Source organism: Cyprinodon variegatus, unplaced genomic scaffold (genome assembly GCF_000732505.1).
Source record: "Cyprinodon variegatus isolate N-32 unplaced genomic scaffold, C_variegatus-1.0 Scaffold15, whole genome shotgun sequence".
Classification (NCBI taxonomy): Eukaryota; Metazoa; Chordata; class Actinopteri; order Cyprinodontiformes; family Cyprinodontidae; genus Cyprinodon; species Cyprinodon variegatus.
The window spans coordinates 1,058,326-1,084,095 of record NW_015150468.1 but is presented as its reverse complement, the minus strand read 5'-3'; the positions used below and the strand labels follow the sequence as shown (position 1 = coordinate 1,084,095).

General features: G+C 37.4%; 2 protein-coding genes across 6 annotated transcripts in view; one reads left to right on the top strand and one right to left on the bottom strand.

Moving 5' to 3' along the window:
* Positions 1-20,989, bottom strand: part of kif18a (kinesin family member 18A) — a 30,568-nt gene extending 9,579 nt beyond the window's left edge. The window contains exons 1-13 of one of the 2 annotated variants that reach the window (XM_015383965.1): positions 20,842-20,989; positions 19,064-19,403; positions 17,082-17,239; positions 16,747-16,851; positions 16,260-16,370; positions 15,836-16,033; positions 13,483-13,659; positions 13,288-13,362; positions 13,058-13,158; positions 7,123-7,285; positions 6,711-6,875; positions 4,801-4,922; positions 4,412-4,701 (exon numbers count right to left, since the gene is read on the bottom strand). In XM_015383965.1, the coding sequence (XP_015239451.1) occupies positions 4,412-4,701; positions 4,801-4,922; positions 6,711-6,875; positions 7,123-7,285; positions 13,058-13,158; positions 13,288-13,362; positions 13,483-13,659; positions 15,836-16,033; positions 16,260-16,370; positions 16,747-16,851; positions 17,082-17,239; positions 19,064-19,382 (1,984 nt within the window). In that variant the 5' untranslated portion in view covers positions 19,383-19,403; positions 20,842-20,989. Of the gene's footprint in view, positions 1-4,411; positions 4,702-4,800; positions 4,923-6,710; positions 6,876-7,122; positions 7,286-13,057; positions 13,159-13,287; positions 13,363-13,482; positions 13,660-15,835; positions 16,034-16,259; positions 16,371-16,746; positions 16,852-17,081; positions 17,240-19,063; positions 19,407-20,841 lie in introns of both variants that reach the window. The other variant, XM_015383957.1, reaches the window with a different exon arrangement.
* A 92-nt stretch (positions 20,990-21,081) lies between these two features.
* The window catches only part of mettl15 (methyltransferase like 15), a 78,702-nt gene continuing 74,013 nt past the window's right edge, over positions 21,082-25,770 (top strand). Inside the window, exons 1-2 of one of the 4 annotated variants that reach the window (XM_015384131.1) lie at positions 21,082-21,096; positions 23,071-23,291. In XM_015384131.1, the coding sequence (XP_015239617.1) occupies positions 23,085-23,291 (207 nt within the window). In that variant the 5' untranslated portion in view covers positions 21,082-21,096; positions 23,071-23,084. Of the gene's footprint in view, positions 21,097-21,186; positions 21,337-23,070; positions 23,292-25,770 lie in introns of those variants that run through there. The other 3 variants (XM_015384118.1, XM_015384123.1, XM_015384140.1) reach the window with 3 other exon arrangements.

Below are 25,770 nucleotides of genomic sequence, written 5' to 3'. Positions count from 1 at the left end.
TCAACAAGAAGCACTTTCAGATAAAACAAGCAAACACTGGAGCAGAGGAGCAGGTGCAGTCTTTACTTCTAGACAAACACCAGTCACTATTGCGGTGGGCAATGCTGGCCAGCTCCAGTTCAGGCTCCACTGCCTGCCATACTTTTATGCGCCAAGAGTGGCTGGTGCAGCTAGGTCATGCTGGGATGACAGTTAAAACCGAAAGATGCAGTCTCATGGCTCCGTCAGAACATCACTGACCCTGCACCAACACACCTGGTACTATTTACTCTTTAACTAGGCAGCTGACTTTAATATTTACAGCTGTTGTAAAAATATCCAGATGTCACACCTGAATAAGTTGCGTTGGAAACATTTTCAACAGTGCAGGTGGTCCTTTGAACCACAGACTGTATTAAGTCAACATCTCGCTTTAAAATGCATCAGAAAAAGCTAAGATGTCAGTAGAATTGCACAACACAGATCTAGTGTCTTCCCACAGCAGCAAAGTGTGGAGGCAAAATAGTCAAGGCTGTTGCACCTAGCAGAGGTTGTACAGCCGAACTGGAATAGGCACTAAAAGAAGAGCCGTTGCTTGGTGAACACGTTTGTGTGGTCGTTGAAAACACATGTTCTTAAACAGCAATAGAAAAAGCTGGTATAATGAGTGTTTTTTTGCATTTCAGCCAAACGTCTGTAAAATGTGCCGTACCCAAACCTCTTCTGATGAGAAACCGGCAACTTCAGCACATTTAACATGAAACTAGCATAAGGAAGTAATCTCTGAGACATTTGGAGCTCCTCTCAACTTCAGCTTTATGAGTAAAACTGTAATGCATAGAAAAGGAGAAGGAGCTGCAAGTTATTCTAATGAAACATTCCAACGCCAGTCGAGGCCTTTCAACCGGTACAGGTTTCCAACGTGGGGCCCCTACATGGTTTTATGTGGCTCCATACCAGCAAATTTGATGGGCCAGAACAGGTGGCTAATGTAGTTTAAAACTTATTTCTTTACATTTGAGGCATTTTTCTTTTTTATAAAGAAAGAAAAAAAAAAACTTAAAAAAAAAAAAAAAAAGAAGGTAAATACAACTCAATTTAATTTATATTAACAATCATATCACCGTTTATGGATTTAACTGATTTATTAAAGGTACATTGTGCAATTTTGAGAGTTAAACATACACATTTCTTCTTCCTTATACATGCTCTTATAACTGCCTGTAAAATAAGTTTTCCCCTATTTACCACAGTTATCTTTATAAGGTCAATTAGTCAGTTCACAACAGAGTGATTCAGATTGAATTTTTTGGAAATGCATGTGGGAGTGACGCCCTGTGTGCTCTCCTTCACCTGTCACTTTTGCTGAATCTCCACCACTATTGTAGCATTAGGGAGAGAACATGGGCCACTGTTTTTGAAGACGGTTCATGAAAGACTTCCCACAAGTTCACCTTAAAGCCAATCAAGACTCCAGACAAAGTAAGAAAAGCAAAGTTTTGCAATAAGAAGGGTCAAATTGGAGTCTGATCAGGGAGACTCCTGTTGTTAGGGGGTAGGTGGATAGCATCAGTATGGAGTCTAGCAGACACCTTCTGATACAATTTCAGAGAAAACTATTTTGTATCCTATTGTCATTCAGGTGTGCATCATCAAGCACATATGAGATCAAGCTTTCAGCTAGCAATGCGTACGGGCGTACATTGTACTCCCCTTAATAAAACAATGCCAAATTGTATGCCCTGTTTTTTCCCCTGGAACTTTCGTTCAAATGCTAAAAATTTTACAAGCAGCAGATGCTGGATTTGGAAAAACTAAACTTTTGCTGTTCGATGCGCCTCATTAACCGAACGTGGAAGCTGATCTGCGAGCTAGCAGGGAGACAGACAGCGCTGCTGATGCAGAGCGCTATGATCACTCCTCTGAAACCTTTTACTAAAGCCCAAATTAACTTAAAATGTCAAAATATGTTTGCTTTTATTATTCTGGTGCTTGCAGTTTAAGCCCCGTACATGACAAACGCTAACATCTACTTCCAGCTGACACGAACAGCCGGGGAAACCCCCCCAAAAGGTGAACGGGCTGCTGAGGATTTCCAGTGACAGCGCACAGGTATATGGGGGTCTGAGTGGCTCCGACAGCGAAATATTTCAAGGCAGGATCGTAGTCTTGATGAAATGACTGACCAAACGATGTTTTGAGGTGGACTTTCTGGCTTAAAATATATTACAACTACTTATTATTAGCTAATAACAGCAAATATAACAAAGCATCTCTCTGCCATTGAACACAGGAGCAGCAGAAGCATCAGACCCATCTATAGACACTTTACTGGACGTACTTCAGGAGCATCAAAGATGCTCTTTAAGCAAGTCTGACCTTAATGTGTACAAGCCTAAAAAATGAAGCAGCACAAGCTTTTATGAGGCGTGCGATGTGAAAGTAGCATTACACTTTCTGATTGTTTGAATTTAACTATGAAACATAATGCTGTACCTGAAAACGATTAGGGCTGGGTAAAAACTCTGATTTAATCGATTTTGAATCGATTCCTTAATATTTTTGAAAAATCAATGTCAAGGGAATGAGATCGATTAGTTTCTTAGTGACGCACGTGACGTTCCCATTCAAATGAGCAGGAAAGACGCACTTAAGATTACTTCAAGCCAGACAGCTGCAAATATAGCCAATAGGTTGATTGAAGACATTAACAAATGGAGGCTGACCAGCAAACACCCTGTAGTTGTTACAGACAACACTGCAAATATGGTTTGTGCAGTGAAGATAATGCAGCTCATGCATGTCTGCTGTGTCACGTCTGCTTGCTCAAGTGAGGCTTCACTTTTTCACTTTTCACAAACAAGTTTGACCCTTTGAGACAGTTTTGTTCACATCTCAAGTTTAAACTGTCCGATTTACAAGTTTGCACTTTGTGTTTAATATGACAGGGAAAAAAAATTTATTAAATACATGAGTATTTTAAGACACTTGAACCACTTTTTTTATTGTAAAAACAGATTGAATCGAAATAATCGATTTAGAACTGTATGAATAAAAATCGAATCGATTCAGGACTATGGCGAAAATACCAAGCCCTAAAAATGATTTCTTTATGAAATACTTCACATAATCAGGCCAAAAGTAGTGTGGTAACAAAGACAAAAAGTTAGCTGCATTCCACCTCAAAATACCGGAAATAGTTTTAGAGAGTCTAAATTTCAAAATTCTCTGGGAGTCCTCTACACCGCACACCTCCTAAAGGTGTGATACACCAAGGTGTACACCCTATGAAATATTCCTAGCTAAAATCTTGTATGAGATATTTGGGTAAAGCCCCCAAAGAAAAGTATGAGGTGAAAAACAGTGATGTTAGAAATTAAACGTTAGCAGATCAACAAAAAAGATTTTTCCTTCTTAATAGGAAAAAAAAAGTATTTTAAAAAGAAACAATGACAAAAATACTAGGTGTTCCACATATTTTACATATTAATTAATGTAAATTTAGTTAAACGATGTATGCATTTCGCATAGAAGAAAGATAGATGAGAGATGTTAAGCCTTGGCACAGAAACCAGTACTCAGTGCTTTCCTGGGTGGTGCAGAAGGATGATGAGGGTGTGAGAGGCTGGGCCTGGGCTTTAATTCCAGTCCAACTGTCTCATAGTGAAAGGCATAAAGCTTTGGTGGAAGCTTACTGCTTTGCTTCACAGACTGCAGTCTTTTTTGTTTTCTTTTCCTGACTTCAGAGGCAAAAATAGTTTATGGCATTGGTAATATTGTGCTCTAGTCGGGCAACATCTTTTTGTGACATTGGAGGAAATGTTGTACACACGTTTTCAGGTTATGATCTTATGTGTGAATAACGTAAAAAAAAAAAAAAAACTTTTTTTAAATGACATTCCTAGTGTTATGTAGTTAAATGTGCTGTTATTTTCCAGCAAATATTTTTAAAAAGGTGATATTTGAGGAGTTTTATGAACTTGGCAAAATAATTTTCCATGTGTTATTTTGTGGGCTTTTTTTGGCAGCCTTTCTGAGGCTCTAATTTTGTTTGCGTCGAAATTATATCCTATTGACTAAAATGTATCTTGACATTAGATTTGGCCACATTAATCAGCGCAGTCCACAGACGGGGAGAAAAATTATATTCTGAGATTATTAAAAGAAGTCTACAAAGGTTGCTGCCCTTCTGCTTTAGTTTTCAACCATATAGAAATAGGAATACTTATTGCTTCAATATCGATCTTATAGAAAAACTGGCAACACTGGTCTTTCCATTTATATATACCATATATATAAAGCATATATTTCTTATATACTCTGGCAAGAGACATTTTTCCATGTCAACTTATGGTAAACTTTAGTAGTGATAAAAAACTACTAGACACATGATGATTTAAATGTTCAGAATGATAAAGGTATGCTGACTTACTGCAGGGGCTACTCTGGTGGTATTGCAGATGTGAGAAAGACAGGACAGGAGCCAGGTCGTTGTGGAGCCTAGTTGTTCTTGCTCGACATGTTTCCAGTGAGCTGCCACCAATCGCTTCACTTTTCCCTTGCTGCTCTGTTCCTTCCTGATCTGCCCAGACCACACCTCGCTCCCGTAACACAACGTGCTCCAGTTCTTGGTTTTCCATCTCATCTGCTACACTGACCAAGCCAGCACCATGCAATGCAGAGTACTGCCTACTGTAAGCAGGCAACAGGATGTTTACCATTCTGAAACATAAAAGCAAGGTAAAAACAACACGTTCCATGTTAGAAAGAGCACTTTTCATTTGTGCAGTAGTCAAACAGAAATATTTGCAGTCAACCTACTTCTGCATGCGCTGATTCTCCTGATCCTGCAGAGTAGTGAGCTCCACCATTTGCTTGATGTGCTGTTTGAGATCATTCACTTGTAGCTCTAGTCTGTGGCAGTGCATATCTTTCTCTAAAACCTAAACCAGAGAGAGGTTCAGAGCACAAATAACATGAAAAACTTTTCAAACACACAGAAAAATAAATACAGAAAAAAGCCCTGATTGGCAAAAACAAACACAAAAGGTTAGCTGAGGATTATTATATTAAGGTGAGGACATAAAGTTCTGTCCTCATCCATGTTTGATCAGAAAAGCAGATAGTTCAGGTACGGGGAGAAAAAAGAAAGAGAGAATCGTGACGTAAAGAAACTACGAAGCAACAGCAGAGAGAACATTTGACCGCTGGGTGCGTCATAGTTCTGGTTCAGTTCCTGGAAGAATGGATAAAGAAGAAAAAAAAATAACATGGACATGGTTTTAGGTAACAAGCTGCTGTGAGAAGAATGAGCAAAGGGTATTGATTTATTCTCTTGACTGATCCACGAGTGAGCTGAAGAAATAAAATAAACATGCTTCTAATTACTGGGAGAGCAGATGGGGAGGAAACAAAGATGGTCACAGTGCCAGCAGAGACACAGACTACCTTCCAAAATAAATAAACAAAAATCACTTAGAGATGCTATTTGACTAACGTGACCCACATTGTTACTTTTTCTTGGTATCAATTCTTCCTCATTTGCGCTCCTACATTTCATTCAGCCCCACATTACACAATTACACATCTAATTTACCATATCATTTACCTTTACTGATCTATTTTTCCCCAAAAGGCTATAGATAGCTTGTCAGCATGTGTCTCTAATGCCACGGTCATTAGTTGTTCACCTTTATAAAACAATACCCATAAATAGGCTCCTTCAGATTTACTGCGACAGGACACAGCTCACTCCGAGTAGACAGTGGTATGCTATTAAGAAGGGCTTAAAACATATAGCTTAAAAAGCCACAATTTTGTAAAACCATTCCTAAGTTTATTTAATTTGATGCCAGAGAAAGTGTCAGATTGAGCAGTTCTGCCCCTCCCCAACCTGTTGTTTAACAATTCTGTTCACTTATTGAAATGAGGCTTCTATTGTCATGCAGGGTGAAACTAAAACAGTACTTGCCATCTCTCTTATTAAAGCAATGATGTTTTGAGACTACAGCTGGAAAACTACTAGTAACATGTCTGTTAATCACTCGACTGTGAGGTGGAAACCTGAGCAGCGGCTTGACTAATTAACCTCTTAATGAGCTTTTAGTTGTGTCAATATTCAAAGAGCAGAATAGCAAAAAGGCTGTGTTCTTATTTTATTTTTGAAGTCTGTCAGAATTGAAGACTGCATAGCTAATACTTATAATTTTAAAAATAACTTTTATCTAGTTTTCGATTATAACTCATTAATAATCGGACCACAAAAAGTCCCTTAAAGAGGATTTTTTACAGATTATCTAAGTTTTTCCAGTTAAGGAACTCTGGAGCATATTGACAGACAAAAAAGTTTTTTCTAACTTATCTTTAATACAACCTTTTTTTTTTACAATGTTGACATAATTACTGCTGTAAGTAGCTTGCTCTGCCAGCTAAAGGCATGTTTTAGAGTCTGTATACCCCAGTTAACAGTTAATTGATTATAAATTAGTGGTTGTTTATTTCCAGAATTGATTAATACCCTAATACTATTGTTTTTAACATTTCTTTTTTTAACTATAGTAATATGGGGATTTTGTTATCATATTGTGAGAATCTCATCCTGGCCCATTCATAGTTTAGATTGAAAAAGAAAACAATTTAGTAGTACAATGGATTTGGACAACATAATTGTGTTTGTGATATACATAGAAACAGTTTCCAATATTACTAGATGTTGACAAAGTTTTACTCACCTCTGAGGTCGGATTATTTGACTTTAGCAGCTTAATCTCATTTTCAATGCGATGAAGCAAGCCATCATTTTCCAGGAAACGCGTCTCTTCTTCCTTCAGACGTTTGGATATGTGCTGGTGCTGTGTGCGTAAGCTGGCAATTTTTCGTTCGTGTTTACAAGTAGCCTGTTTAAATCAGAAAAATAAAAATTTCATTTTAACAGACCAAGACAGAAACTTAAAGGATCTCTTTGATCTGAAATAATTTTTCAAAGTTATTAATCCTCTCAAATGGTGGAGATCTCATGACTGATGAACATTGACCTTTTATTTCCTGAAATGCACTATAATAAGAACCATCAGAACAAAAAAGTAGAATGATGAGTAAGCAGTTTGAATTCCAAAAAGATCATGCCGTGTGTGCATTAGTTACCTTTTCCATCTTTTCTTTGGCACAGAAATGTTGGACGTGTAGGTTACTCTCCTCACTGTAGCGCTGGCGCAGCTCATTCTCCTTCAGTCGCCTCTCCAGGTCCAGCTGCTCTCGTCTGATGTGAGCACGGCTGGAGAAGATGCTCCGCAGAGCCTCTGACACTCTGGAGGGATGAGAATTCATTTTTTATTTATTTTTAAAAAGTTATGCTTTCTTTCAAACTGCTTAAGTAACTGGGATAAAACCAAAACATTTTTTTTTGAAACTGGAATTAGAGGAAACACATTTTGGCAACAACTTTTAAGCAACAGCAAGAAAAGATGACTTTCATTACGCAGCACAGCACAGGTATCAATCAGTGGAGGCTTAAAAGGCTCAAAGCTAGGAGTGATTGTATTGCACTTCTCTAATGATCTCAACAGGCAACAAATCTAGGGGCTGTTGTGCTCAATTTTTACAGATGGTGTAAGTAGGTTATTCATATAACTCTACTTCTGTGAGGCTGACAGAACTACATAATACTCGAAGACCTTGAAGCATTGTTACTATAAAAGGTAGAAAATTGAAAATTCCTCTAAGACCACTCAGACAAGGCAATAATGTATGTACAATCTGCAGGGCATTAAATACTGATGAGAACAAACAAAACGGATTGAAACGGCATCCCTTAGGCTACTTTCAGAGGTGGACAGGGATACTTTTATCTGCATTAGTTTGCCAAATCAAATGCAAATCATGCTTTTCCACAATACTTCAGGTTATATGTGCAGTCATGTTTAGGAAAATAACAATTGACTGACCATGAGACTTCAATCTATTTTGAAAAGGATCCCAGTATCACTATATACAGTATAAAGAGAAAAAAAAAAACAGTTCGACTTTAATAAAAATTAGCCAGATGTACAAATAACATACAGTTAGGCTAATTATTTATATACTTTGGTGATGAAGTAGAAAATGCTGTATAGATATGTAACAATGAATTTGATTTTTTCTCCAGTAGCTGGGGAGATAACATACTTTTAGGGCTCCAAGTTTTAAATGATTTCTGAGCTAAAACATATCAACATTTTTTAGATGAGTATTTTTTTATATATACTGTTAATGTGATCTTTCTGCATTATTGAATATATATTTTTATGATATTGTTAACTGCTTTGGAGCAGTTTACTTATTCATTTAAAAAGACACAGCTTTTCAACCATCAATGTCTTTGCTCTGTCAATTGGCTCCAAGAGTAGAAATCATTTATGGTACGGTACTTCTTTGTTATTCAACATTTGTAAAGGATTCTTTAATAAACAAATTCAACTGTATCAGAACTATGTTTATTTGGTAACTGGATCTATTACTGATTTCCAGACACCTGCATGGAGTGAGTGTGGATTTGCATATAGAGTGGGTAACTGCAAGCTGATAATTTAGGTCAGATTTTAATGCCAGCTGTGAACAGCAATATTTAAAGCTGTGTTGTCAGTCTAACCTATACCAGACAGGATGCACATTATTGCTAGCGCCCTAAAAGTTTAATTTGTGTGTCCCAGTAATTTACAAGCAAAGGAAAATGTGACTTGGGGCTGCTGAACAACAAAGCCAAAGCAGATTCTATATATCTGGCAACTGCATAAATGAATCTTGACCTCATTACAAAGAAAATAAATAATTTTATTTAAGGCTATCTATTTGGTTGACTAAAAACTAACAATGCTGCATAAATATGCCATAATAAGAAAAACAAAGACAATTACTGTCATGAATAATAACCATATCCATATTATTTGGAGCCAAACTAAGGAACTCGTTTCATGTCTGCAGCTTCTTGAACATGCCACTTTTATTCAAACTGAGAGAGTTAGATATTCCTAGCTATATGATGCACATATGTAATCCTGAAATAGAGGAGAGCTGATGCGCTGATTGGATGCTGTCTAGTAGACAGGGTTTAGTCATCTAAGACAGCATAAGAGGTAGGAGAGGCATGCAGGTAAATAAGGCTGGAGAGCTGTCGCTGAAATGTGACTGCACTCTTCAATGTAACTCTAGTGACGTAGGAGACGCCGTGGCCTTGCTAGACTGTTGAATTTTTAATAGCATGAGAAGCGTGCAACCTCTATTCCGAGCCTCTTTCTGTGCGAGTTGTGAATTCTGATGCTAGTGAATGAAGCGTGTGGGAGAGAGAATCATTCAGCTTTTCTCCCCTAATCCCCCCACCACCCAAAAATACCCCAACAGATGCCACTTTATGCCCTACAGATAGCCACATAAGATGCAGCTGGTGTGATTTAAGGAAAATAAATGTGTATCATTCGTACAGAAGAGCAAGGACACAACTGTTCGAGATTAAAACTCTACATTCATTCCTTCCCTGCTGCTCATCGCGGCACACAGGAAATGAAAAAAAGCAGCTCCAAATTAAACAGCATTTTCTTTTATAACTGTCAGTTGCAACAGTTTGCAATCTTGATCCTTTGGGCCCTAGAGCACAGCTGCCATTAATCCAACATGTGAGACATGCTTGTTTAAACAAGTAATACATAATGGAAGCAAGATGACCTTAAGCACTATGCTGTAAAAACATGCTATTAAAAACAGAACTTAACACTGTCAATTTCCCCAGGTCTACTTGACTCCAAATACACATTTTGCAACCAATTTATACCTTTATACCCAGTATCTTGGAAAAGTATATATCCACTTTAACTTTTTGTCATGTTGAAACCATAAAGTATGAGATTTAACTAGATCTAGAAATGTAAGCTTTTTTTTGACACATTTTTTTTTTTTTTTACTTTTCCCATACCTGTACTTAGAAGTGATCAAAGCAAATTCAATACTTTTAAGACCATACATATATCATGGTAGCTATAAGGGGACAAACAGTAAAAACAAAACAAAAAAACAATATGAATACTTTTGAAGAGGTGATGCATGCATAAATTTAGCAGTATAACCATTATTATTACATTTCAACTTATGAACGTCCTGACGAAGATTCTGTCTTTAACCTAAATCACCGATATAAAGACATTTTCTCAAGATTTGAAACAAATGGGGAGATTACAGGACATATATTGTATACTTATAAATCTGAGGGGTGGAAAATAAACAGTTCACTGGTTTGTGGTCAGCAAGGTTTTGACTGGAAGCTTTTGTGTGTGTTTTGTCTTAAATCAATGTGACTTGTTATACCCACTAGGGCAGCATGAGGTCATCAGCAGAGGTAGGCCATTTTCCAGGAAGAAGCGATTTTCTAAGAGGTCTAACTGTCAGGTTCATGTGGGAGTATTTCATAACACACAGTAACACAAACAAGCTGCTTAAAAATCATAAATCATATTTAATAAGAAAGCTATTCAGTATTCAATGTTCTCATAAATGTTATCGGTTCTGACACTAGGTCCTAGATCTGCCAACAGGTGTATGCTTCTTTAATGGGCTTAATGACAGTTTCATATAGCAGGACAAAAATTGTATGCATGTTAAATGCATAAATAAGTGCGCAAATACACAATAAATTAAAAATATCAAATCACTGCAAAGAGTGATGTTTTTAACGAGGCTATCACATTTAACTTTGCTTAAGAGAACTGATTTCATATATTACTTTATGAAGAGCTTTAAGAATGATTTTTTGAAAATTTTCATAATGTAGCTAATTTAGTATCAGACATTGTCTGTGTGGGACACATTATCCCCTCCTCGTACCGTGTGTTAATGTGGAGGATAGGTTTCAGTGCTTAGATGAGAGACTATATTGACGGAGACCTAAATGCCCTTGGAGAGGGGTCTGATCGCTCCTCTGAAAAGTGTTAAACAACGCCTAAATTAACTTAGAATGTCAAAACCTGCAAGCAAAATATGTTTACTTTTATTTTTCTGTTGCCTGCAGCTTGTATCACATACTTGAAAAACACTAACATCTACTTCCAGCTGCCACGAATAGTAATGGAAAATTTATTATACATTTCTTTATGTCATTACACTGTCACAAGTAAAGAGCAACAATATTTACTGTCTGCATTTAACCCATCCCCTTGGGGAGCAATGGGCTGCCATTGTGCAGCGCCCAGGGAGCAGTGTGGGGGTTAAGGGTCTTTACTGAAGGACCAAGAGTGGCAGTCTGTGGGAGTGGGCTTTAATTCAGAACTCCGACGGCTCCGACAGCAAAATAATATTTATAAGGCAGGATCGTGATCTTAATGAACTGACTACACAGGAAATTTTTTGAGGTAGATTTTGTTGCATTAAAAAAAAAATGTTAAAACTACCTTTTACCCACTTATTACACCAAATATACCAAAGCCAATCTCTGCCACTGAACACAAGAGCAGCACATGCATCAGACGCATCTGTGCACACTTTACTGGAAACGCCTCAGGAGCATCAAAGATGTTCAACTGACATTGAAGCATCAAAAATGAAGTAACAGACGCTTTTTGCTGCTCAAATCACGACGTGAACAATGCATATTTTCTGATTGATTTAATTAACCTATAAAACATAATATTGTACCTAAAATTATCTCATGTCTTCTTAATTACATGTCCCTATTCAAGCACACATACTTCCCAAAATCAGGTCAAAAGTAGTGTTGTAACAAAAACAAAAAGTTCACCTGAAAATGTAGGAAATATCATTTCAAGGAGTCCTCATTTCAAAATTCTCCAGCGGAGGATACCCCTGGACCACCATAAAAGCCTAAAGATGTGATACATCAAGATGTACACCCTATGAAATATTCCTAGCCAAAAGCTTGGTTGATACTCCTCTTCAACATCATGTGGAGGTCAGGGATATTGCCCATGGACTGGAATACTGGGGTAGTGGTTCGCGTCCATAAGAAGGGAGACCCAAGAGTGTGTTCCAACTAAAGGGACGCACTTCTCAGTCTCTCCTGGTAGGCCTGTGTTGGGATGCTGTGGAAGAGAGTCCGGTTGATTGTTGAACCACAGCTTCAGATAGAGCTGTTTGGTTTTCATCCTGGCTGTGATACACTGTACCTGCAGTACACCCTCTGCAGGGTGTTTGATGGTGCTTGTGAGTTTGCCCCAACTGGTCCACATGTTTTTTCTGGACCAAGAGAAGGCATTTGACTGTGTCCTGCATAATGTCGTGTTGGGGGTGCTCCAGTAGTAGAGTCAGGAGTCCTTTTACTATGGGTCATCCTGTCTCTGTACAACCGAAACCGGTGTTTGGTCGTAATTTTTTTGGATGCCCCCTTAACACCTCCCTGTGGAGATGTTCCAGGTGCGTCCCACCGGTAGGAGGCCTAAGGACAGCCCAGTAAATGCTGGAGGGTCTATGACTTTCTGCTGACCTGGGAACACATTGGGCCTCCCTCAGCAGAGGTGGAAAATATGTGTCTGGAGAGGGAAGTCTCCGCTAAGACTGCTGCCTACACGTCCCGGTTTGGCTAAGAAGACGAGGAGTGCATTATCCGTTACTTGAACCTTGAAACACTAAAAGAGGGAGAACCCACAGTCTGTAGAAGTTAAAACCTACAACATAGCGAGTTAGCTGTGTTGTTACATTTTTGTTCTCGCATCTTACTAGCCTAGGGAACCAAGGAGTACACTCGCTGCATTATGCAAGGATAAGCTTTTCCAACTTGGGAAAAGTTTGGGGAAAAAGGTGGAGAGAAACACAGAAAGGGGAAAAATCTATTTCACCCACCTTATGGAGTGTCTCATTAACTGATTAAATTCTCCAAAAACTGACCCCATGACATTTGCAAGTGATCAGGTAAGATTTTCCTTCTCAAGACAAAAGAATTTTGTATTGGTTGCTGTAGTAACAAGTTAATTACACTGCTCTTCAATCTTGTGCTTGGAAGGGTGTCTTCATTCTAATAACAGGGTGTGCCATAAAAGATTTATGACAAATCAAAAAGGGTGACATGCTGTAGGTTTCCTTGGGAGTCAGATCACAGGCTTACCTTTTGAACTCTTCTTGTTTCTGGGAAGAGATGACGTTGGAAGCCACAGGCATTGTGTTCTTAGCCTCATATTCTTTTAGTTTCTGCTTCAACTGGATAATCTGATGCAAAAAAAAATATTGGAAAAAAAAATAGCATGAAACAAAGCACAGATCACCACAAATGTCCAAGTAGAGATAAAGTCAGGAAGCTGTTACTGATGCAAATAAAAGTAGCAGTAGCCTCATTACCTCTTGCCGCTGCTTCTCACAGATTACAGCATACTGACCAATATGGCTGTCGAGACTCACAACATTGCTCTTGAGCTGAAAGATAAGTATGAAAAAGAAATGTGTAATGCTTTCAGAGGATTTCATAAATTCAATTACAATTTTCATTGCCATTATATCACAGAGAGTTAACTATGTGAGAGCTTTAGCACTGACCGAGGACTTTATCTCTTTGGCCCTATTGGCATATTTAAGTGTGTTGTGGGTGTCATCGTAGGACTTGGATGATGGGCTAACATTGGCAATCATAACAGTTCTGCAGTTGCCCCCCAAGGAGTCTTTAAGTATCCTCGTCAGCTTGCTGTCTCGATATGGTATATGTGCCTTCTTACTCTGAAACAGATGAAATAAAAAACATAAGGATTATCTGCACAATGTAAGCTAGTGTCCTTACAGACTGCATAGAAAAAAAGGAAAATAGTCAATAAAACTAATAAACCTCGAGGTCACTGCGGTTACTTACAAATATATAAAGTATGTTTAACAAGAATAAAATGAAAAATTAGATACAAAGGTTGCCTTTATTTGCATCTCCATTTGGACCACAACAGAGGTATTGCTACATTGCATTGATTAGTAGGAACCAATAAACCTAACTGGAAAAACGATTTAGAACAGTGTACAATTGTAAGATCCGGTGTTTCTGCAGCACTCTGCAGCTCAGCCAATAATAATAGTATTAGACATACTACAGTTGCTTAGGTGAGTCACACTGTCAGTGACTCTAGGATGTTGAATATTTGCAGTTAAAGTACGTTAAAAAAAAAAAAAAAAAAAAAAAAAAAAAAAAAGGAGCATATTGTCCAATCTGGGGGTCAGAGGGTTTTCTGTCCTTTGAAAAATGCACCTACACCGAGGTTGAAAGACCTCAGGTGAAACTCTTGTCAGAGTGTTAGAATTAATGTGGGAAAATATCCATTTTAAACTAGAGCCGGCCGCTCTTTATAAGGCAACAAAAAGTAAACAACATTGTTTCTGAGAACAGTGCAGTACATTTATGACATTCCATAGATGACTAAACCCTTGTTGTGACTGCACAGCTATTACAGCTTTTATTAGCCCACCAGTGTCAGATTTTTTTGTAACACATACAATGTTATTAATCTCAAACAGATACATGCCTGCCGTCACCAAACGTGGTCGCGGGGACAAAAAGCTTGAGAAAATCCCAAAAGAAGCTTCTGCTGTCAAAACATTACATGATTTTTTACAAATGCCATCTGTTCAACATATTTAAAAATGTTTCCAGAGCTGGAAAACAGAGAACTTTTAACGCATATCAGAAAACAGAACAATTAGGAATTATGTCATTTTATTGAAAAGAAAAAACAAAACATGTAAACACTTTTGAAAAAGAATATTGTTGTCATTCAGACTAATAAATAATAGTGTATTTGTGTAATTGCAGCTGACACAGGTCCCATTTTTTGCAGATGTAATACACTGGGTTTGATCACGGGCAAGCGGGGGAAAAGGAGCGTTTCATCTGATGTATCAGCCTAAGTATGGCCATCGCCTAAGGCAAGCAACTTGCAACAGAAAGCTCTATACATGCAGCCTAATATGAAGATGACAGAGCCAAAAGCCCAAACAGAACCAGCAAACATTCTTCAGATCTCTCAAATGAATGCCCTCTTAGTCAAGAAACAAGTGAGGAAATTCTTTCCTCTAAACACCAACCACAACATCAATTTTATTGGACCAATAACCATGAGGGACAGCATAGGAAAGCTGTGGTGGGCAGAGCAGGAATCCATGACAGCAGCTCTCAAAAAGAGAGAGAGAGAGAGAGCAAAAAAAAAGGTAGGCAAAGAAAAGCAACAACTAGACTATCCTGATGAAAAACTCAAACCCAAGAATAAAGTTGCAACCTGTTGAAGATGGATTACATTTCAACATGGCAGTGGTAGGTTTGTACAGCACTTCCTAAATGCATATCAACTGCTTGTGTCTCGTTTCTTGAGACTAGTGTGTAAAATGAGAAGACTGCTTGCCAGGTTAATGTATGCAGCTGGAATGACATAATACCCAAATACTCAGCTGACTCTGCTCTTCCTTTACTCCATATTAGTTAACTACATTCTGAATAAAGAGCAAAAAAAAAAAAACAATCATATTTTTTCAATTGCTTTCATAGGCTTCAAGATTAGCTAGCTGTACAAGGTTTCCTATCAAATCTGCATAAAATTAATCACGCCGTTTATTACCCGTGAAAATATCCACTAAGTATTGCCGAACAACAATAGTATACATTTTATACATCACATGAAATAAAATGTTTAAAATGAAAATCTGAGCATTGAGCGTAGAGAAAAGCCAAGGAATTAGTACCAGGGGAAGTGCAATGCTCCCCTTTTCTCTGCTGAAAGAAAAACAAGCTGTAATGGACTTCCAAGTTTTTGAATAACCGCCTTAAAAAACAGCAACAAACTTAATGTCCACATAAAAGATAATCAACATGTTATTAACTATGATATTTAATTAGGATATTCAAGAAACAAGAGCTCACCTTTGGGTCTGCAAGGGTGTTTATAACATTTCCAAGGGCCAGAAGGGAGCGGTTAATATTAGCACCTTCTCGTAGGCGTGCCCCCTTGGCATTGGTGGCGCTGGCCTTCTCTGAGCCTGCTAAGTCAATCAAGCTCATTTTGGCTATGCAGACATTAGGGTTTATGCTGGCTGTTTTGTCCTGCTGCCTCAAATATATCTGGAAATTACATGCAAACCAATTAAAAACATATTTTTAAAGTAAGCAAGTAAGCCAAGTACAATTAAGCTGTAATAAACGACTTAGACAATAAAAGTTGTCTAAGTCCAAGTCTAAAAGATGGTCTTGATATTTATCATGTCACTTAACATCAATGACAAGCACATTTACCTCTGCCATATTTGATTTGATTGTTTCTTCTTTTAATAGAACTAAAATGGAATACCTGAAATACAGCATGAGATCGAGAGGAAGTGGCATTCATATCTGTTGGGTGTTGCGTCCTGATTCGATTGCCTGAATCCAAAGCCTCAAGAATGTGCTCTGCAGACTTAGGCTGTCAAAAATCAAGAGAAAAGGTTCTTAACATATTCAAATAAAGTTTGAAAATAGTCAAACATCTAAAATGTATTCCAAATAAGTAATGAAAAAAAGCACATTTACATGTGTTCCATTGCCCCCATACTTCAACAAAATACAAAAAAGATAAAAATGCAAGTTAAGCTCAAAATGTTTCTGAGATGTAATAATATATGCCAGAAAACTGTGTTAATTCTTCATATGAAAAGCACTGCACATAAGTGAGGCATTTAAATATATAGTTACATGAAAGTTATTTAATACAATCATAGAATAGGAATCTAAATTAGACTACATGAAGAAGAAATTACAGTTAAAGAAGGAGGATCTGCATTTATTTTTATAATACAAACCTTATGGAGTGTGAGGCCTTGAACCACGACTCCTTTGGAGCTGTCCTCTCTGACAGCAAGAGGCCCAACATTAGCCAACAAATCTCGGATCTGTTCATTGTAAACCTGTGAATCAAAGAAGTAATGTGAAAGGCAAATCTCAATAATATCAGAACCGACCTGGGAAAAAAAGTCATAGAAAATGCAGGACTGTACAGAAAAGATCATGACTGGTAAAGACAACAACCTGAAGTGATGCTGTTAAACACACAGTGATAAGCTACTTGGATTATGAATAAATTCTGTCAGCTAAACAAAATCAGCCAGTTCTGTGGAAACACATATGTAGAAAATACCTCAAGGTAGGAAAAAGCAACCGTAAACTCTTTCTCTTCCTTGGCATCATCCATTCGTTTGAACAGCTCTTTCATTGTGCGGTACATGACTCCAGGGTCATTCTGTGAGCCCAGCATGGTATGGGTTTTACCAGCTCCGGTAGCACCATAAGCAAACACTGTGAGATAAAAAAGGAACGCTTACTGCAAAGGAAGAGGAACGCAAACACAAACAATGCAGTGAAGGAAACAGCAAACTGAGCAAATACGGTGAATGAATGGAACTAGTTACAGAATTACAAGGTATTTCTTAAATTAAATCCTTGTAGATGGGAATCTAAACAAGAGGCCACTAAATTATGCAAAGATAATTTATTTTAATACATTATATACAATGAAAATGTTCTCTATCCTAAGTTATATAAATATTTCAAAAACAGATAGCAGTGCCTGAATTTGTAATTTATGATTTCAGTACACAAGCCCACAAACCAGGTCTTTAAATGCTGCTATTATACACAGTGTTCTTACAAGACTTAGACCAAGATACATCAGCCCGGTCATATTTTGGGTCTATAGTAACAAGTTTTTCCCCCTCAGCATCCATATTGGTCTATTATTTAGTCATTCAGCAGGCAAGCCTTGAACTTGTGTGCAGTCTCTTCCTAATGCTTTGCTTGATTTGTTATTAAATGTTTCTTTTTTGAATAAATTAAGACTTGTGTAACATTTGTTAACATTGTATCATTTCTATCAAGTAAATAGAGGAAGAGAAATGCAGCACATATTTGGGATCGCTTAGACCAATATCCAAAATACGGATGCGTTTTGATGGATGGTAGATAAATAAATGGCACAATGGATGAATGAATAGAAGAATTTATAAAGTGATGGATATGGGTAGATGGATGAAAAAAAACAGTAAAGGATGACTGGACTAATAGCTAGATGGATGGAAAATGTATGAAACAAAATGGTTTGGACAGGTGGTTGACTGACAAATAAATGGATGGGGGTCAATTAATGGATTTATCTTAAAACCAATTGGATATGGAAAAAAGTCTGAAAATACAAACACAAATACTTTACTGTATTTGTTATCATTTTCCATAATAGCACAGACATGGAAACAATAAAAAAAAAAATCCAAACTGTTCAGTCTGGGGTCAACATTCAAAACCGTCTGAGATCAGGGTCCTTAATGACATATGGCAGACTGCTGATGCAGAGCAGTGTGATTACTCCCCTGAAACTGTTTATTAACGCCTAAATTAACTTAAAGTGTCGAAACATTCCGGCAAAATATGTTTGCTTTTATTATACTGGTGCTTGCAGTTTGTATTTCATTGAAAACTTGGAAGAAAGTGAATGTTATTCAGGAAAAATATATGCAAAATCTAAATTCAGTCCTCTGCAAACCAATGTATACCACAGAAGTACACCCATTACATTTAGCAACAAAACACATAAATCACACAAATCATTGTTCATCGAATGACAGTTCCAAATAACTTATTTTGGCGTTTTCTTTTTATCATCACCACTTTAACATTACACTTTACAGCGGGATGAAAAAGTGGATCGACTTGTATGGAGGGAGTAAAGTGAGAATGATGGCTGGATGCTGTAATGAAGTAACTCCCCTCCCACTCCTCTCTTTGCGGTGTACTCTCTGTCTGCCATTTTCTCCGAACTGGCAGCTGATGCAGAACGGACGTGCAAAATAGCAATTCCAACTAATCATCAAGAATGCAGAACTTCTTACAGGGTAATGAGAAAGCAGTTGAGGGACAATTTGTTCATGAGTCTTATAAAATATTAAAGGAATTCAGAAAAGGTGAGGTTTGATTCATGCCTTCTCCTAGGGCAAACCTCTTATACCATTAATTTCTTCAAACTGATTGTCTTTCTATTGATGAGCTATTTTGCAGGAATGGGATAACATGAACCTGAATCAGGAAAGAATGATAACATGTATTAAAATAGTGCATCCTTAGTGTTACCTGTGCAGTTGAATCCATTCATTAAACCGTCAAGCACTCCTTTAGTTGTGTTCTCAAAAATGTCAACTTGAGTAGAGTTCTCATCGAAAACATGGTCAAAGACAAACTTCAGGTCCTTGTTCGCTCTCTTGTTGAGATTTCGACCCCTAACTCTTTGTGCCCCAAAACAGGACATGTCCTCTTCCTTGGGGTCAAATATAAGCATGTGGCTGTCGACAACTTGGACCACATTGCGACAGTTTTCCTTCTTCTCAATGTCGTTGGTCGGCCTAACCCGAACGACAACTTTAACATGGCTGCATACCTCACTTTCCGCCATGGTGCTGTCGTGATTTGAATTCTGCTGTAACACAGACACAAAAAGTGGACTTTTTACTATTTTGACTTATGAAAAACAACCTTGACTATAATAGGAACCTTAAACAGATCATTTCAAAGTTAGAAAAAAATATACAACAGGAGCAGCTATTGAAGAGTTTGATTCGGATGGCCCAATAATCCATGACCATTTGATACAGAGAATAATATTCCTTCCATGCATAATAAAAAGACAACTGTTAATTATTTTTTCCATCATCTGCCTTGGATTTTCAGCAGGAACTGCTTATCTTGAATTTTTTACATTTGGTATTTGAACAGCAAATATATTACTAAAAGGTTTTGAACTTACAAAGAATAGGGGGATACAAACTTCTTAGTCTATTTTATTATTGTTAGTCTATTGTATCTTTTGAATTCTTATAACGATAACCTTCTTTCGTCAAAAATTATTCTTTGGAATTTGTAAACAAAACCTAGCAAAAGCAAAGTAGTGTCAATAGCCCAAGAATACATGCCAAACTTGAATATTTACAAATGATAAAAAAACAACAACAACAACAACTAAATAGCAAAGAAGTAAAAATTCGAAATTAAGAAGAATTGACAAAAGAATACTCCAGGTTTCATAATTGACTAAGCTGTGATCAATTTTAATTTTTGGTGAATACAATTTATTAGTGAGCGACTGATTACTTGTGCAGCGGTTTATGCGGTCTACTTTAAAATGTTTTGACATAGTTGAAGCCATTTTGGTTCATTGCTGGTTTAATTTCATCTTTAAATGTTTTGAGTATCACCAGATTTCACAAGATTCACTATTCACAAAAATGTCCCTTTAAATTCAGGTTAATATCCTGGTTAAAAAAAACAGAACATTGATAAATTGGACAGAGATTGGATTCTAAATTGACATGTGAAACGCAGACAAGAATTGCAAATATATTCAGCACATAAAAGAATAAGCCAAAAAAGTATTTAGATTGTCATTGAATAGAAACTAATCTTTTTTTTATTTATAGTTTTTTTTATACTAGGTAATGTCATACGTCAAATAATTTAAAGACTAAAGCCACTAATAAATATTTTGAAATTCAAACGTGAAATCTGTCCCTATCAAAACAAAAAGTTAGTCTAAAATGGTAGATATGTTGCATTTACTTTAAAATCGCATTAATATTTCAAGACAATGGAAACCGACTAACGGTAAAATGCATGTAAGTGTTGCTATACAAATATTTAAGGCAACCAACGTTGTTGTTCTTTCATATTTTTAAGACGAAACCAATAATAGCGTGTATATATAATAAATATATAAGACACATAGAAAAGCTCACGATGTAACACGGACACCAACGCCTCTTTCACAGCTGACAAACGCATGCTAACTAGCATGGTACGTTAAGTTAGCTTCATTGAAGCCATAACAATAAAAGCTGTCTGTAATTTATACTTCTTACCTGTTAAAACAGTGGCTGCTTGTCTTTACACAACCCCTTATTCCTTATATAATTAGCTCGGACCAAAATAAGAAGAAACTCGTTAGCAACACGTAGCTACGGCTAGCACAACAAGCGCCAATAATTTCAAACAGGAGTTTTCTTCCTGTCTATTCGCTGATTGGCTGGGAGTCAAAGAACGATGGGCGGGGCCTAAGTGACGAAGGGGGTCATGCTAAGGCTGCTAGAGGTGGAGCTACCACCCAGACCACTACGGTAAGCTGCAGCTTAGCTTTCTCATCTTGGAGGCACGTTCAGCGTGCCAATTGTTTGTCGATTATTGCCAAATGTTGCACATTGAAATACTCCGTACTGTTAGCACACACGTGAACAGGATACTAAGCTAATGTGTCCAGTATGGTAGCGAAGCGGTGTCAATATATTCACTAGTATTACTGTCACGACTTTGTCATGTTTTACTCTACATGTGGAGGTAGTAGCGGATCTTTTTTTACGGTACTTGTAAGATATAATGCTAATGCCATATATTTCCAACATATTTTGTTGCCAAATTTAATCGTTTTAAAACTAAATCAAATCGCTCTGTTGCTCAGTCGTTCTCAATGTGACTCAGTGTAAACAGCTAACTTTTAGCAGCATCGCTGAAGGTGATTCAGTGCAGTAACCAATGTGTAAAGTTTATGCGCGTCGTTTAAGAACGCAAAGGACTTTACAAGAAATGCACATTTGTCTTATAATTCGCAATTGATGAGGCACAATAACAAGCACTGGTTTATCTTTTTCTATATATACATCTGTGTTTTAATTACATATGCATTTTCATAATTGTACAATTAAAAGTGACTGCAAACTACAAGTCATCATTACGGAAGAGGGTTAGGGCCACTGAAAAAAACAAAAAAGTTAACTGATTTTTATATTTTATTTCAGTATAGGCTAATATGAGAAAAAAAAAGCACAATTCCGACTGTAATCTCACAATTCTGACTTTAATCTCAACATTCTGACTTTAATCTCAACATTCTGACTTTAATCTCAACGTTCTGACTTTAATATCAGAATTCTGACTCTAATCTCAGAATTCTGACTCTAATCTCAGAATTCTGACTCTAATCTCAGAATTCTGACTTTAATTTCGAAATTCTGACTCTATTCTTAAAATTCTGACTCTTCTCAAAATTCAGACTTTTTTTCTCTCGAAATTCAGACTTTTTTTTTCTCGGAATTCTGACCTTTTTTATTTCTCATAATTCTGACTTTAATCTCAGAATTTTGGATCTTAATGTAGATGGCCACCATGTAGGAAGAGATGTGGGAGCACCTGGCTTCACTGACAAAGGTGTGAGTTGTTTGGGAGGGCCAGTAACACATTGGTGAAAAATGACGAAATTAGGCAATTTTTTTTACGTGTTTTTTTATTTTTTAGGGGAGTCAGTAAAAATTGGTATCATCATCATTAGTAATATGGATATGTAGTGTTCATTGATCTCAGGCTATGATGGCTAAATGTGAAATACATCTGGCTAAAGACTTGTAGAAATGCAGAACAATCAATCAAATTATTTCAATGGTTCTACAAGTATGAAAGAAGAAGCCTAAACAAAGACGAAACAAATCCTATTTTCAAGAGTGGAAAATATAAAAGAGCATAATCTTTGCCCTTTCTAGATCCTCATCTTTTTGTCATGTTTTTAGTATTAATTATTCAGTTATTAATAGTGTACACATAGAATTGTATATCTGTTTTCTTATTTGGAGTAAAATTATCATTGTTTGATTAGTTTAGTTGACATAATATTACATGTAATATAAGGGGGGCATAGCCCCACAGCCAAATCACTGCCATTTAGTGGGTAAAGCAACAATAAAAATTAAGATCAGAAATATTTTCCTTTTATGTTTTCTGCCAATGATAAATATTGACTTGTGATTTGGAATGTGATTTGATAATAACTATGTAGTTTGAATGAAACATCAAGTTTCAGAACAGGATGAATAGTATTTATTGTCAAAAAATGACATTGACTTGAGCTTCAGTAAGCCGAGGCTACTCAGCACATCGCATTCATAGCAGCAGCGTAGGATCAAACCTGCAGAATGAACAAAGATACAAGAAAACAGCCATGATGTCAGACTACATAACCTCTAGTTTTTTCATATTGTTAAAAAAGGGCCACAAACCTGGAGTAGTACATCAAATTAGCATAACATGCTGTTGTTTCTCCACAGGTCATTACAAGAACATGCTTTTTAACGCCAAAATAATGATATGGAAAACAAGCCCAGCAGCACTGACAGCATGGAGGTCATTAATGTGGAAGCTGAGTTCTGCCGCTGGTTTGTGTTCTGGCCCTGGCTCCTCGGATTCATCTGTTTCTGATGAAAAACCTCCTCACACACCTGTTATGCTGAAAGAAATTCTTCATTACTTAGACCTCAAACCAGCTCAGGTATGTTCACATCTTAAAGTATTACTATACCTTACTAGTACCTCTTTTAGCCTTCCACTCCCTGTTATAATTTAGCATTTATTTAGAATAGACGAGGTGTTATATTCCAAATTGACATAAAAGGAGATTAAAGCTCTTTGGTAGTAAAGGGACAAATGTTTAACTGATGTTTATTAGACCCTAAGGGCTCCAAAGGGGCACCACTACCAGCCTTAACTATTGATATGAGGCAAGAGAGATCCATTGTTTTATTTTTCTTATGTTTAATGGTGTTGAAGTGTTGAATCATTAAAACAGACAGGATTTTTACATCTTGCCATCGTCCAACTTTGTTTAACCTATATATGTTAACTGAGTTTTGTAATTTTTGTCATTTGAACCGTTGTGGCCCAACTATCGTTTCAGTCTAGTCTCCCCATTCTCTTTGAAAACAGTGCTCAATAGATTTCTTTTACTTTTTTTGACCATGCACTTTAAACCTGAGAGATGTTTGGTGATAAGAATCCCAGTAGATCGACACTGTCTGAGTGATCAGAGCAGCCTTCCTCCAGCCAGATTAAATCTTGAATAAATCCAGCTTTTCCCTTCGTATCAGCCTCTATTTTACCAGGTTCAGTATCAATTTAATCCTCAGCTTTTCCTTGTTTTGATGCTTGGTTACATCTTCAAGTCATCTAAAGCTGTTTTTAATGACACTAGCTTGAGTCCCTACTTATATTATCCAGGACATAATCAATAAAGTTGATACTGAGGGTAAGTTCCAGTAAGTTCTAATAAATACTAGGGGTAAAAAACATTTTAAAGACAAGACACCTTAGACTTATAGCGTCTTCCCCAAAACATAAGTTAATTGATTGTAGCTGTAGATTTGGAACAGCTATTACGTTCTGGGCTCTGATTTGTGTTATCATTATCTCAGAATTGGAGCTGAATGATTTTTCCACAAACCCAAAGAGCAATTATTTTGCACCCATAATACAATTTAAATTTTATGATGATTTGCTTTCAATAACCACAAGCATGTAGATGTTTCTTTCCAGGGTTTCAGTTGTTCATTACCCTGAAAGCTTGCTTGTCCAAAGTCCTTTGTTGCTTGACTTTACTGTAATGTTTATGTGAAAAAGTTGTTACTTCTACTTGTGTGCATGGATCTGTGTGCTAGCTGCACCTCCCTCCTCCCGTCTGTGTGGGGTACTTGGGTAATATTGGTGTATTACCGTCAGTGGAGTGAGAACAATTTGTGACCTCATCCATCCATTCATCTTCTCCCGCTTAGTCCATGTCAGGGTCAGGTAGGGGCCTGTGCCTATCTCTGGCAGTCTACTGGGGAAAGGCGGGGTACACTCTCGACAGATCGCCAGCACGGAGACCCACAAAGACACACAACCATGTGCACACACACTCATACCTAAGGACAATGTAGAGGAGCCAATTAACCTAACACTCATGTTTTTGGACTGTTGGAGGAAGCTGGAGTACCCGGAGGGAACCTACGTATGCATGGGGAGAACATGGCAACTCCATGAAGAAAGACCCCTAGCCAGTAATCGAACTCAGAACTTTCTTGCTGCAAGGCAACAACAGCTACCCGCTCCGTCACCGGGCAGCCAACTCTCTCCCTTACCACATGTTTTTTAAAGCAGTTGTTCAAATAATAACGCTTTATTTTCTTTCGCCTCCTTTGTTACTGTCACTTCAAATTTAATTCTTCTCCCACTATTGTATTGTCACACCAAAAATGACCCAGATCGTGATTAGAGTGTAGGCAAATGTGTGATTTTATGACTAAACTGATTCTCTTGACTGACTGGCCACATTGGTATTTGCAAGTGATTAGGACATATTTGTATTTTGGCCTTTGCTATCGCTTCTGCCTTTGGTTGCTGTAGTAATGGCACAGGCATTTAAACTCATAGACTGATGTTTCTCTATTCCCTTAATTCAGCTCCTTTCATGTGTGAGAAAATTTGACTGCCAATTATTGAAAACGGCAGTGTTTATCTCGTTATTCTGTTTGTAATGGGGCGATTAAATAATGGTACCTATGTTTAGAAAGAATTCCCTAAATGTTCACCTCATAAATCTTTCTTATCTGTAATTGCAAGTTGAAGAGAACTATTTAGAATGACCTCCTAACTGATCATTTTTCTCCCTGCTGAAACGGTTGCTGAGATCGTGTTCACACTTCACACAACAAGGCACTAATGAATTGGACAGGTTGCCAGTATCTTGGCTTTCTTTTAATGTATGTCGTACCAGGACAGATGGGCATGAGTCAAAAGCCTTCTGGTCTGGAAGGCAGCTTAGGAAGGAAAGTGATTCCCCCCTCCCTTCATATAATACATGGTCAAGACAGGTGGGGGCCTCGGGTCAACAACTTAGTCAGGATTTGCGCCGCTGTAGGGCTGTTGGCAGGACACAGGGTGCTGCATCGCTCCTGCCTGAACTTTAGCACCTCTAAACTCCTCCGCTGACCGCC